Source organism: Somniosus microcephalus, chromosome 6, assembly GCF_052327205.1.
Source record: "Somniosus microcephalus isolate GS21.2 chromosome 6, FLI_Smic_1.0, whole genome shotgun sequence".
NCBI lineage: Eukaryota > Metazoa > Chordata > Chondrichthyes > Squaliformes > Somniosidae > Somniosus > Somniosus microcephalus.
In genome coordinates, this window is record NC_140992.1 from 147,751,758 (window position 1) to 147,765,832 (window position 14,075).

At 45.1% G+C, this 14,075-nt stretch overlaps 1 protein-coding gene across 2 annotated transcripts in view; it reads left to right on the forward strand.

Annotated features, from left to right (window-relative positions):
• Positions 1-14,075, forward strand: part of LOC147116119 (ephrin type-B receptor 1) — a 474,793-nt gene that overhangs the window by 402,124 nt on the left and 58,594 nt on the right. For both annotated transcript variants that reach the window (XM_085990885.1, XM_085990884.1), the window contains exon 10: positions 8,142-8,291. In XM_085990885.1, the coding sequence (XP_085847011.1) occupies positions 8,142-8,291 (150 nt within the window). The remainder of the gene's footprint in view (positions 1-8,141; positions 8,292-14,075) is intronic.

The following is a 14,075-nucleotide window of genomic DNA, read 5'->3' on the forward strand; positions in this document are numbered from 1 at the left end:
CAACAAAAAGGCTACTAAGGAACCGTACAGGAAAGTACAGAAGATGACGGACAGTAGTTCCGAAGACCAGATGAGTGATAGTGAATCCGGGAACAAGAGACTAAGCTGTCTCAAACTTCACAACGTAATTGCAAAAGAGGATCTCCGAACCATTTGGGTCACCCTCACGAGTCAAAATGGAATTGGATACAGGATCAGCTCTAACCATCATGAATCGACGAGACTACGAGCGGCTATTCTCACACATACCCTTGAGAGTGACATCCATTGTCTTGCGGACGTATACGGGGCAAAAAGTATACCCCAGAGGAAAAATAAGGCTGCCTGTCGAATACAACAGCAAGAAAATACGGAAATTGTATCTCTACATTCTGCAAGATGGTGGACCACCGTTATTAGGATGTGAATGGATCAGCAAGATAAGTTTAGACTGGCACTCCATTCAGGCACTGACGGTGGCTGGTAAAAAGGATGACGATGTCACTCCTGGTCGATTGTCAACAATCTTAGCTGACGCCAAAGAGGTATTTCAACAAGAACTGGGCACTCTTAATGGCGTAACCGCCTCGATAAAAATAGAGGAGAATGCAATTCCCAAGTTTTTCAAAGCAAGACCGGTACCATATACAATTCGCCCAGCCGTTGAGGCAGAGCTGGAGAATCTGGAGAATGCAGGCATGTTATCTAAGGTAGACTGGAGCGAGTGGGCGACACCCATCGTTGCTGTCATGAAGAAAACGTTAAACAATAAGTCTGAGGAGCCAAGGAAGGTTCGCATCTGTGGGGACTTCAAGGTAACGGTGAACCCAGTCCTTCACACAGTACAATATGCTCTTCCAAGGATAGAAGATATCTTCGCCTCACTATCTGGAGGGAAGCGTTTTACAAAAATTGACCTAGCACAAGCATATTTGCAGATGGAGGTTGAAGAATCCTCTAGGAAGTATCTCACGATAAACACTCACAAAGGTCTTTACCAGTATAATCGACTGGTATTCGGAGTAGCATCAGCTCCGGCGATATGGCAAAGAGCGATGGAACAAGTCCTGCAAGGGATTCCGGGGACTCAGTGTTACTTAGACGACATCCTAGTGACAGGTGAAGATGACAGTGAACACCTTGCCAACCTAGAGCAGGTGCTCATTAGACTACGTGAACATGGGCTACGAGCCAATCGCCCCAAGTGCTAGTTTTTTAAGAAACAGATATCGTATTGTGGCCACGTGATTGATGAAGAGGGGTTGCATAAGTCTCCTGACAAATTTGAAGCGGTAGTTAAGGCTCCAGCGCATGAAAATGTGTCGCAACTGAGGTCATTCCTCGGATTGGTGAATTACTACCGTAAGTTTTTGCCGAATTTGTCCACAATTCTGCATCCACTGAACGCCCTACTACGAACGGGAGTAGCATGGAAATGGAGCGCTGAATGTAAGCGGGCCTTTCAGAAGAGTAAGGACCTAATCACTTCAAGAGAAGTATTGGCTCACTACAACCCATCACTACTTATAAGACTGGCGTGTGATGCGTCTCCCTAAGGCATTGGGGCGGTACTGTCACATAAATTCCTTGATGGTTCAGAGAGGCCGATAGCTTTTGCGTCACGCTCATTAACTTCAGCCGAGCGTAACTACGCCCAGATTGACAGAGAGGCCCTCAGCCTGGTGTGGGGGGGGGGGGGTGAAGAAGTTCAATCACTACCTGCACGGTCAGAAATTTACTCTACTAACTGATCATCAACCTCTCGTCTCCATTTTCAACCCTCAGAAGGGCGTACCGTTAATGACGGCACAACGGCTACAGAGGTGGTCCCTTTTCCTAGGGTCACACCAATATGACATCGAGTACAAAAGAACTAAACAGCATGGGAATGCTGATCGATTGTCGCGCCTACCGTTGCCGACGGTGGAAGAAGAACTGGCAGTGGATCCAGTGGAGTTATTCCACTCGACTATAGTCGAATGTCTCCCTGTGACGAATGCAAACATAGAAAAGGAAACACGAAATGACCCGACACTCTCCTGGGTCTATGATTTAATGGTGAAGGGATGGCCAGCACATGGCGAACCACTGCTGCCAGCATTCTCGCCGAGAAGAGAACAGCTGTCAGTGTGCAGAGGAACATTGATGTGTGGATCCAGAGTAGTAATTCCACCCAAATTGAAGGATAGAGTGCTCAATGAGCTTCATGAGGGTCATCTGGGTGGGGTAAAAATGAAGAACTTAGCCAGAGCATTTGTGTGGTGGCCGGGAATCGATAGAGAAATCGAAGAGATGACCAAGAGCTGTACAGGATGCCAGAAGGTCCAAAACGCCCCACCGTGAGCCCCTCTACATCCATGGGAGTGGCCCTCATCTCCATGGCAAAGGGTGCACATTGATTTTGCTGGTCCCTTTATGGACTCGATGTTTTTAATTGCGGTGGATGCACATTCAAAGTGGCCAGCGGTAATAAAAATGTCCTCAACCATCACAGAAAAAACTATCACAGTCTTACGAACCATATTTGCCAGGAATGGGCTGCCTGAACAGATTTGCTCTGACAATGGACCACAGTTTGTGTCTGAAGAGTTCCGGAGGTTCTTAAAGAACAATGGTGTTAAGCATTACACATCCGCCCCATATCATCCAGCCACTAATGGATTGGCCGAGAGGTTTGTTCAAACATTCAAGAAGGCTATCAAGGCAATGTGTAATGAAGATATACCCCTACAACACAAGGTGGATAACTTCTTGTTTGCCTACCGGAATGCGACACATGCGGTTACCAACCAAACTCCAGCCATGATGTTCTTCAATCGAAGACTACGATGCCGCTTGGATTTGGTTAAGCCAAACGTCAGAAGAGATGTGGAGAACAGGCAGTTTCAGAATATGAATGAAAGGCCGACCAGGAGTTTTAAGATAGGTCAACCAGTTTTGGCCCGGGACTACCGCACAGAGAAATGGCAGCCAGGAACGATCTGTACACAGCAAGGACCTCTAATGTATACCGTGGATGTTGGAGAGAGCATTGTAAGACGCCATGCTGACCAGATTCTAGAGTCACTGGAAAACGTCAACTCCACACCACGATCTGATACAGCTGGCGATGAAACCGAAGTACCAATTGCATCTACCGCAGAATCGGTGATATTGGAAGCAGACGAACCAAACAACAACATTGATCCCGACGCAACCTTGCCAGAAGAACCTGATATCCCAAAGAGGCGTTATCCAGACAGAATCAGGAAGCCTCCTCAAAGACTGAACTTATAATTGCTTAACTTCAACCAATGTATCTAGCAACCGTAATTGTAATTGTAATTAGTTATTATTTAGTTGTTAAATGAATGTTATGTACTGTTTATCTAAAAGGGGAGGAATTGTTGTGTATGTACCTTTAAGGGAATAACTGGTCTCAGACTGCAGTACCGGCAGTGACCACCCCTGTATAAAAGGCCCTAGCAGGCTTCTGTTGTTTCAGTTTCCAGGTTGTCTCCATTCAGTAAAGATTTGCTATAATCAACTCCTGCAGTCCGTGTCTCAATTATACACGGACATAATGTTAGTGTTGAAGCAGAAACTGTGTCAACATTTAAGGTTAGATTGGATAGGTGGATGACGGAAAAGGGGTTTAAGGAAACAGAGTGGGTAAATGTGATTGGGACTATTTTCTTGTGTGAAGAGTAAATGTTATCACAGTCTGGTTGGGCTGACTGGTCTCTCTTCGTGTTGTAAGGTCTATGTATTTCTATGCAATCCCAATGGTGGTGGGAGGGGGAGGCATTCTATGTAGGGGGTGGCAGCAGTTTGGGGGCATCTGTGGACGTTCCTGGGCTAATCTACCAGGTGTGCTCCTAATGGGCCCTGTGGACCCTATGTCTGCTGAGATCAGGTGTAGGCCCTGTCTGGGCCTTAGCACGGACAAAAGGCAAATGGCTGTTGACCCCAGAAGGACCCAGTTGGCACAGGGGCCTCCTGGTCTGAGGAGAATAAACACAAGGAAGACTGTACCTTTTGATCTTCAGCTCTTTTGCCTCCACTGCCTCCGCAGGTTTTTGAACAAAATATACTGAGCTTAACTCATGGCCCCCTCAATGCAATGAATTACCTTCAGGATCTGCACAAGCAGTCCCAATTTAGTGATGTTGTTGATGTATACACTTCTGAATCACCTCACACAGCAACCCACAGTGAGACTCGGGAGATCAGTGCTGTGATGAGAAGCTGTTTTTTTCCCACTTAAACAAAGGTGCAGAGGTTAATAGGGACTAATTTATACGAATGTTAAGCATTTTTCTAACTCCTTCCCACAGGGCTAACAGTTTCATATAGACAGCTTGCAGCACTTGATCATTGTTGTGTCAGTTCCCCTTTTTACATCTAAATGTGCTGTAAGCTTACACCCAAAATGAACACAGTTACTAGAGGACCACATCACCTCAAGGGCAGAGTTATCTTTTCTTATCCCTACTCCACTGTGCAAGGTAACGATTCACTCTGGGGTACAAGTACTGCCCTTTAGTATGGGGTCGATTTTCAGTGTGCCGTGGAGTCGGGATTGGAGGTGTGCGGGGGGTTAAATTCCCGAATTCGGGGGTCCCGACACCATCCCACCCAAAACTCGCCTCCATGTAAGTTTCAAAGGAGGTGGGTACCCGCCCCGCACTGGGACCCGCCGACCTGAGGCGGGAAGGGATTAGTGCCAATTAACTGCCTGTTAACAGGTAGTTAACAGGCAGTTTTTAGCCTAATTCCTATTTTGAAGGTTGTCGTGTGGGATTCCCGACGGCTCCAAACCACGCCAGGTTAGAGGAGTCGGGCCGTCGGGTTGAAGGACTTGGAGGGGCCGTGATGTTGGTGTTCAGGTGAGTAATGGGTGCATGAGTGCAAAGGTAAGTGTGTTTGGTGTGTCTAAAGTGTGTAAAGAAGTTTAAATTACCTGTACTTACCTTTTCAGCCTTCCTTCCTCGAGGTTTTGGGAGTCCACCATTCAGCCGGCACAGAAAGCAGAATGGCTGTGATCTGTCAAAAGTGACAGCCTGCAGCTTTCAGTGCCGACGAGATTTCTAACTGAGTCTGCGTAGAAGGACTCAGGTTAGAAGTAAGACTGTCAGTATTTGACAGCTTCAAACAGCTGTGAAACACTGATATTTCATCTGTCAACACGTCTTAACAGATGAAATTTCAGTCTGTGACATCACCTATTGCCGGGTGGCCCTTAATTGGCCTGCTGAGCCCGCTGGGCGGGCTCAACAAGGTCAATCAAGTGAAAATCACATGGATTAGCCGCATCTCGATGGAGGCGGGACTACAACCCGAAAGTTGTAGTCCCGCCTCCTTCCCGACTTCTGAATGAAAATCGACCCTTCTTCCAAGTGGCTGTTCTCAATGGGTGAGCCTAGACAGTGTGAGGCTGAGTCCAGCCCCCTCTTCCAGAATTATAGACTGGGAAGCCTGACATCGGTAGTGGGGAAAATGCTAGAGCCCGTTATAAAAGATGTAATAGCAGAGCACTTGGAAAACAGTGACAGGATTGGACAAAGTCAACGTGGATTTACAAAAGATAAATCGTGCTTGACTCATCTACTGGAATTTTTTGAGGATGTAACTGGTAAAATAGATAAGGGAGAACCAGTGGATTTGGTGTATTTGGACTTTCAGAAGGCTTTCGATAAGGTCCCGCATAAGAAATTAGTGTGTAAATTTAAGACACATGGGATAGGGGGCAAGGTATTGACTTGGATAGAGAACTGGTTGGCAGACAGACAGCAAAGAGTTGGAATAAACAGGTCTTTTTCCGAGTGGCAGGCAGTGACTAGTGGGGTACCGCAGGGATCGGTCCTAGGACCCCAGCTATTCACAATATATATTAATGATCTAGATGAGGGAACTAGATGTAACATCTCCAAATTTGCAGATGACACAAAGCTGGGTGGGCGTGTGTGCTGTGAGGAGGATGCCGACAAACTCAAGTATGATTTGGACAGGTTGGGTGATTGGGCAGAAGCATGGCAGATGCAATATAACATGGATAAATGCGAGGTTGTCCACTTTGGTGTCAAAAACAGGAAGGTAGATTATTATCTGAATGGCAATAGATTGGGAGAAGCGGAAGTGCAACGAGACCTGGGTGTCCTTGTGCACCAGTCGCTGAAGGTAAGCATGCAGGTGCATCAGGCGGTTAGGAAGGCAAATGGCATATTGGCCTTCGTAGCGAGAGGGTTTGAGTACAGGAACAAGGATGTCTTGCTGCATTTGTACAGGGCCTTGGTGAGACCACATCTTGAGTATTGCATGCAGTTTTGGTCGCCTTATCTGAGGAAGGATGTTCTTGCCATGGAGGGAGTGCAGCGAAGATTCACCAGGCTGATACCTGGGATGACAGGAATGACGTATGAGGAGAGATTGGGTCGATTGGGCTTATACTTGCTGGAGTTTAGAAGAATGAGAGGGGATTTCATTGAAACTTATAAAATTCTAACAGGACTAGACAGACTAGATGCAGGAAGGATGTTCCCAATGGCCGGGGAGTCCAGAACCAGGGGTCACAGTCTAAGGATAAGGGGTAAGCCATTTAGGACAGAGATGAGGAGTAATTTCTTCACCCAGAGAGTGGTGAACCTGTGGAATTCTCTACCACAGAAGGCAGTAGAGGCCAATTTATTAAATATATTCAAGAAGGAGTTGGATATATTTCTTAAGGCTAAAGGGATCAAGGGATATGGAGAGAAGGCAGGGACAGGGTACTGAATTTGGATGATCAGCCATGATCTCATTGAATGGCGGAGCAGGCTCGAGGGGCCGAATGGCCTACTCCTGCTCCTATCTTCTATGTTTCTATGTTTCCACACACATGCATGTTGAGCAAAAGGCACTGGGTGATGAACAAGAACGGGAATGGCCGACTTCCTTCTCCACCCTTCAGCCCAGCAGCCATGAGGACAGTTATCGTGCCCCTTCCAATTTTTCCCCCTGCTGAAATCTGCCAACATAGCGCAGCCCAGGGATTGAATGTGGATCTGGTATTGGGTCAGTTCCACTATTCCAAAGGTTGGCACCTTCAACAGTGCAACATCACCTGAGTATTGCACCAGAGGGCCAGCCTAGATTGGTACTTGGAATTCCTGGAGTGAGCCTTGAACCCACAACCGGCTGGCACTGCCAAGTGAATCATTGCTTAAACTCAGTGTATTGATCTGAGCATTGTTTTGGTAAAGGAGAAGTTTACTATTTGCCGCTGTCTAATGCCCAGTGCATCTTTCTCTCCATGTGCCTGAGGTTCGAATCCCAAATCAACTGATGGGATGAAAGTAGCTCACTCGCTGACATCTGGGAATGAATTTGGGGAGACTCAGTTCCTAGGGGAGTTTCTATTGGGCACAAGTCCACAGTACAATGCTCCCACACTAATTGTTTCTAAATTAGGCAATGTCACTCGGAGGAGGCTTAAGGATGGCTAGTGTGGGAACACTGGTGCTATAGGAAGTGCTCTTTAGCACTCAGGTAGATTATTGGGACAGGAAGCTTTAGTCTCTGTTTAACTCTTGATCTGCCTTATCTGAGAGTGCTTGCTGCTGACACTGGATGTAAAAAGGTAGGAACATTTTCCATTTTTCAGCCTTGACATCGTTCAACAAGAGGAGCAGTAAAAGAAAGACTTACATTTCTATAGCGCCTTTCACGACCTCAGGATGCCCCAAAGCACTTTTGAAATGTAGTCATTGTTGTAATGAAGGAAAAGCAGCCAATTTGCACACACCAAGGTCCCCACAAACAGCAAAAATATAAATAATCATATAGTCTGTTTTAGTGATGTTGATTGAGGAATAAATATTGGCCAGGACACTCCCCTGCTCTTCTCCAAAATAATGCCATAGGATGTTTTACATCCACCTGAGAGGGCAGATGGGACCTCACCTGAAAGACGGCACCTCCAACAATGCAGCACTAGCTCAGTACTGCACTAGAATGTGAGCCTAGATTATGGACTCAAATCTTTGGAGTGGGACTTGAACCCATCAATTCTGACTCAGAAGTGAGAGTGCTACCCACTGAGCCACGACTAACACAGTGAAGTTGCCATTGTCTCTTTACATAAAGAAATACCATGGCAGCAAATAGAGAAACTAACAGAGGACTGTCATTAACCGTTTGTATAGGGCGGAAAGATTCCCGTGCGATGGACTGCGCCAGAGGCGATTGCGTATCGCAAGTTCACTTCAGCCAGTGATGTGTGGAGTTACGGAATTGTCATGTGGGAAGTGATGTCATTCGGAGAGAGACCTTACTGGGACATGTCAAATCAGGACGTAAGTACATTGGAAAGTACGAGTTTTCCTGATCCTTATACAGTGCAACCCCAAAAATATAAGAAACTACTTTTAGAATTGGATAAAAGGAAAAACACACGAATGCTGAAAATTAAATTGGAACAGAAAATGCTGGAACTACACCACAGGTTAAATCAACGGGTGAAAGAGAAGGACAAGTCCATGCTTCAGTCCAGTCCATTGATCAGAATAATGTCTGATGAATGGTACACTAGACTTTCCCTTTCACAAGCTGACTGATCCGCTACATATTTCCAACATTTTCTGTTTGTTATTAACAACTTAATATCCTTTATTCCAAACTGATCTGAGTTGGTACTCACAATAGTGTGAAATAGTGTGAATTTCTGTGGAAGTATCTGTTTGAGAACTGGTCAAATATTCATCAAAAATGTTAACTGTGGGCAGGTTTTGGATGGATGAGGTGAGTTGGGAAGTCACCCGTTGTTGCAGAAATGAAGCCCGGGCTCTTTTAACCCTCGGCTCTCATTCACAAGCCACCTGTCCAACTCCGCCTGTTGGCATGCATGAGAGGTTTGGGAAAGGCGATCCTGGGATTGTTTCGCAAGAGGGAAGGGTGGGAGGTAGAAACATAGAAGATAGGAGCAGGAGTAGGCCATTCGGCCCCTCGAGCCTGCTCCGCCATTCAATGAGATCATGGCTGATCATCCAAGTTCAGTATCCTGTCCCTGCCTTCTCCCCATATCCCTTGATCCCTTTAGCATTAAGAAATATATCCAACTCCTTCTTGAATATATTTAATGAATTGGCCTCCACTGCCTTCTGTGGTAGAGAATTCCACGGGTTCACCACTCTCTGGGTGAAGAAATTCCTCCTCATTTCTGTCCTAAATGGCTTACCCCTTATCCTTAGACTGTGACCCCTGGTTCTAGACTCCCCGGCCCTCAGGAACATCCTTCCTGCATCCAGTCTGTCCAGTCCTGTTAGAATTTTTAAAGTTTCAATGAGTTTCCCTCTCATTCTTCTAAACTCCAGCGAGTATAAGCCCAGTTGACCCAATCTCTCCTCATACGTCATTTCTGCCATCCCAGGTATCAGTCTTGTGAATCTTCGCTGCACTCCCTCCATGGCAAGAACATCCTTCCTCAGATAAGGCGACCAAAACTTCACACAATACTCAAGGTGTGGTCTCACCAAGGCCCTGTACAACTGCAGCAAGACATCCTTCTTCTTGTACTCGAACCCTCTCGCTACGAAGGCCAACATACCATTTCCCTTCTTAACCGCCTACTGCACCTGCATGCTTACCTTCAGTGACTGGTGCACAAGGACACCCAGGTCTCGTTGCACTTCCCCTTCTCCCAATCTATTGCCGTTCAGATAATAATCTGCCTTCCTGTTTTTGCCACCAAAGTGGATAACCTCGCATTTATCCACTTTATTATGCATCTGTCATGCTTCTGCCCAATCATCCAACCTGTTCAAATCATACTTGAGTTTCTCGGCATCCTCCTCACAGCACACACGCCCACCCAGCTTTGTGTCGTCTGCAAACTTGGAGATATTACATCTAGTTCCCTCGTCTAGATCATTTATATATATTGTGAATAGCTGGGGTCCTCGGACCAAGCCCTGCGGTACCCCACCAATCACTGCCTGCCACTCGGAAAATAAGCCGTTTATCCCAACTCTTTGCTTCCTGTCTGCCAACCAGTTCTTTATCTAAGTCAGTACTTTGCCCCAATCCCATGTGCCTTAACTTTACATGCTAATCTCTTATGCGGGACCTTATCAAAAGCCTTCTGAAAGTCCAAATACACCAAATCCACTGGTTCTCCCTTATCTATTCTACCAGTTACATCCTCAAAAAATTCCAGTAGATTAGTCAAGCACGATTTAGCTTATGTAAATCCATGTTGACTTTGTCCGATCCTGTCACTGTTTTCCAAGTGCTCTGCTATTACATCTTTTATAATGGATTCTAGCATTTTCCCCACTACCGATGTCAGGTCCATAATTCCCCGTTTTTTCTCTACCACCTTTTTTGAACAGTGGGTTTACATTAGCTACCCTCCAATCCATGGGAACTGTTCCAGAGCCTATCAAATTTTGGAAGATGACCAGCAATGCATCTACTATTTCTAGGGCCACTTCCTTAAGTACCCTAGGCTGTAGATTTTCAGGCCCTGGGGATTTATCGGCTTTCAATCCTGTCAATTTCCCTAACACAATTTCCCTACAAATACTGATTTCTTTCTGTTCCTCCCTCTCATTAGACCCTATGTTCCCCAACATCTCTGGGAGGTTATTTGTGTCCTCCTTTGTGAAGACAGAACCAAAGTATGTATTTAATTGGTCTGCCATTTCTTTGTTCCCCATTATAAATTCCCCTGATTCTGACTGCAAGGGACCTACGCTTGACTTCACCAATCTTATTCTCTTCACATATCTATAAAAGCTTTTACATTCAGGTTTTATGTTCCCTGAAAGCTTACTGTCATACTCTATTTTCCCCTTCTTAATTAATCCCTTTGTCCTCCTTTGCTGAATCCTAAACTACTCCCAATCCTCAGGTTTACTGCTTTTTCTGGCCAATTTATATGTCTTCTCCTTGGATCTTATGCTATTCCTAATTTCCCTTGTTAGCCATGGTTGAGTCACCTTTTTTGATTTATTTTTATGCCAAACAAAGATGAACAAATTCTGTAGTTCATCCATGCGATCTTTGAATGTTTGCCATTGCCTATCCACCGTCAACCCTTTGAGTAACATTCCCCAATCAATGCTACCCAACTCGCGCCTCATACCATCGTAGTTTCCTTTATTTAAATTCAGGACCCTAGTCTCTGAGTCAACTACTTCACTCTCCATCTTAATGAAGAATTTGATCATATTATGATCGCTCCGACCCAAGGGGCCTCGCACAACAAGATTGCTAATTAATCCTTTCTCATTACGTAATACCCAATCTAAGATGACTTGATCTCTAGTTGGTTCCTCGACATATTGGTCCAGGAAACCATCTTGTATACACTCCAGGAATTCCTCCTCCACAGTATTGTTACTACTTTGGTTAGCCCAATCTATATGTAGATTAAAGTCACCCATGATAACTGCCGTGCCCTTATTGCACGCATCTCTAATTTCCCGTTTAATGCCATCCCCAACCTCCGCATTACTGTTTGGAGGTCTGTATACCACTCCCACTAACGTTTTCTGCCCCTTGGTATTTCTCAGTTCTAGGTGGCGGAGGGGGGTAGGGGAGTCCAGGGCAGGGGAGGCTTAAACTTTCCTTGTGGGGGCCGCAGGTGAACAATCCTGCTCCTGCGGACCCCACAAAGGAAATTAAAATCATACCTTTCAGGGCCTCTTCATGTCCCGATCCTCTTCTGACCAACTTCAGCCTGTCACAAATGCCGCAGCGACTTCCCCACTCAGGTCTGAGTCAATAGTACAATCGTGGCCTGATGACATCATCGGACCCCTGACCTGCATATTTAAAGAAGGACCCCACCTGAAAGCCACCTGCTCAGAAGACCAGGTTAAAATCAGTATTGGTGCGAAGCAGGCATGAAATTGGTGGGTAATTTTAACTGCCCACCTGCGCATTTTCTGCTTGGCAGGTAGGGTTAAAATCCCCCCATGAATTCTATCTTCTTCTACTTCACGAGAGTGTGTAGTCTGAACTCTATGCCCACATGAACAGTACACGCGATTTTGTTGCATTTTTCTCCATAAGAATATGTTCATTTTTTCCCCCCTCTAATTGGTGTCCTTTGTTTTTTTTGAGAGTTCGTGAGATAACTGGGATTGAAGTAATTTCTTTGTCTTGATCAGCACAGTGGTGCTGCTGTGAATAATGACAAACTGATTAGCAGCTAATGAGCTTTGATTAGCAAATTGCTTTTTCCTACATGAGTTCCCCAGCTTTAAAGCAGATGTTGCGGATTCTGTGGCACCTTGATGACTCCAAGCCTGTGGATAATGCCTGCAGTGTCTGCGTCTCCGACAGATGCTGACGCCTAGTGGGTTGTCCTAGACTTTGAGCTGTTGATGCCTAAGAAATACCTAAGAAAGATTAAAAGGGCCGCACACCCAAAAAAAGTTAAAGGGAGCATTGTGGCTAGATACAAAATGGCTAAAGGAATGTTGGCCTTTATCGCAAAAGGGTTGGATTACAAAGTTATACTTCAGTTCTACAGAACCTTGGTCAGACCCCATCTGGAGCACTGTGCTCAGTTCTGGGCATTGCACCTCAGGAAGGATATATTGGCCTTGGAGAGGGTGCCATGCAGAATCACCAGAATGATACCAGGGTTTAGAGGGTTAAATTATGAGAACAGGTTGCATAAGCTTATATTCCCTTCAGTATAGAAAATTGATGGGCGATATGGAGAATCTATTTCCACTGATGGGAGAATCAAGAATGAGGGGAAATAATCTTAATCCCTCAAGCTTGCTTCGCCATTCAGTTAGACCATGACTGATCTGCACCTCAACTCCCACTAACCCGCCTTTGGTCCACATTCCTTGATATCCTTACCTCACAAAAATTTATCGATCTCAGTCTTGAAAATGCCAATTGGCCCAGCATCCACAGCCTATTGGGAGAGAGAATTCTAGATTTCCACTACCCTTTGTGTGAGAAAGTGCTTCCTGATTTCCCTCCTGAATGGCCTTGCTCTGATCTAATTTGATATCTATGAAAGAATCAATTTCTGATTGGTTGGATCTCTGAACCCAGTTGCCCACACATCCCCAGTTAGTGGAAATCATTACCATCCAGTCTTGTGTTTTACCCCTTGATTGGCACATAAGAATTAAATCATTTCAGACACTATACATTATGACATCCCTGGCAGTCACTCAGTGCTAAATGTTCTGCACTAGAGCTGTCTAACACACAACAGAAAGTCTGTCTGACAGAAAAATAAAAGCAGTTATTTTCAGCTGGGAAGTATTTTTGACATCTATCAGCCAGCGAGTGTTAATATAGTTCAAATGTTAAATTCACGGTACTCCTGTTGTTAGTTAATCGCATTTGGTTTTAAGGCACAGTAGGTCAAACACATATAAAATCTTTGAATAAAGTTGCCCCCTCAAGTGTGATTCACCAACAGTGCTGCTTAGAAATAATCAGCGTAAAAATAATTATTTCGAGCATTAATGAGGTTACATCACTTTTTTTGAACATTTATTTTTGTTTCAACACTTGGTTTTGATGAGGGCCTCAGGAGGGCTGGTGAGAAGAAATTATTGAGTCTGACAACCCGAGAGATCAGATGCTTTGAGTGAGTATGGAAATCAGCTTCACTCTCCCAACCACGCTAGAAGGATCTATCCCTCAAACAAACACTTCATTTTTAATCAACAAGGAAAAACACAAGGATATTAAGGCTCAGTACAGTTGCTGTTTAAGGTCAATGAACAATGGCATATGACAATAATTAACTGCAGTTCTCCAGGTTGCATTAATTTATCTGCTTTTTCAGAAATTCACCTCTCAATGCAACCCTCCATCGGTGGCTTTAATTTTCTCCAGTTAAAACATTTGCATAATATCCTTGTGTATAGGACTAGACAGGACTAGACAGACTAGATGCTGGAAGGATGTTCCCGATGGTCGGGGAGTCCAGAACCAGGGGTCACAGTTTAAGGATAAGGGGTAAGCCATTTAGGACAGAGATGAGGAGGAATTTTTTCACCCAGAGAGTGGTGAACCTGTGGAATTCTCTACCATAGCAGGCAGTAGAGGCCAATTCATTAAATATATTCAAGAAGGAGTTGGATATATTTCTTAAG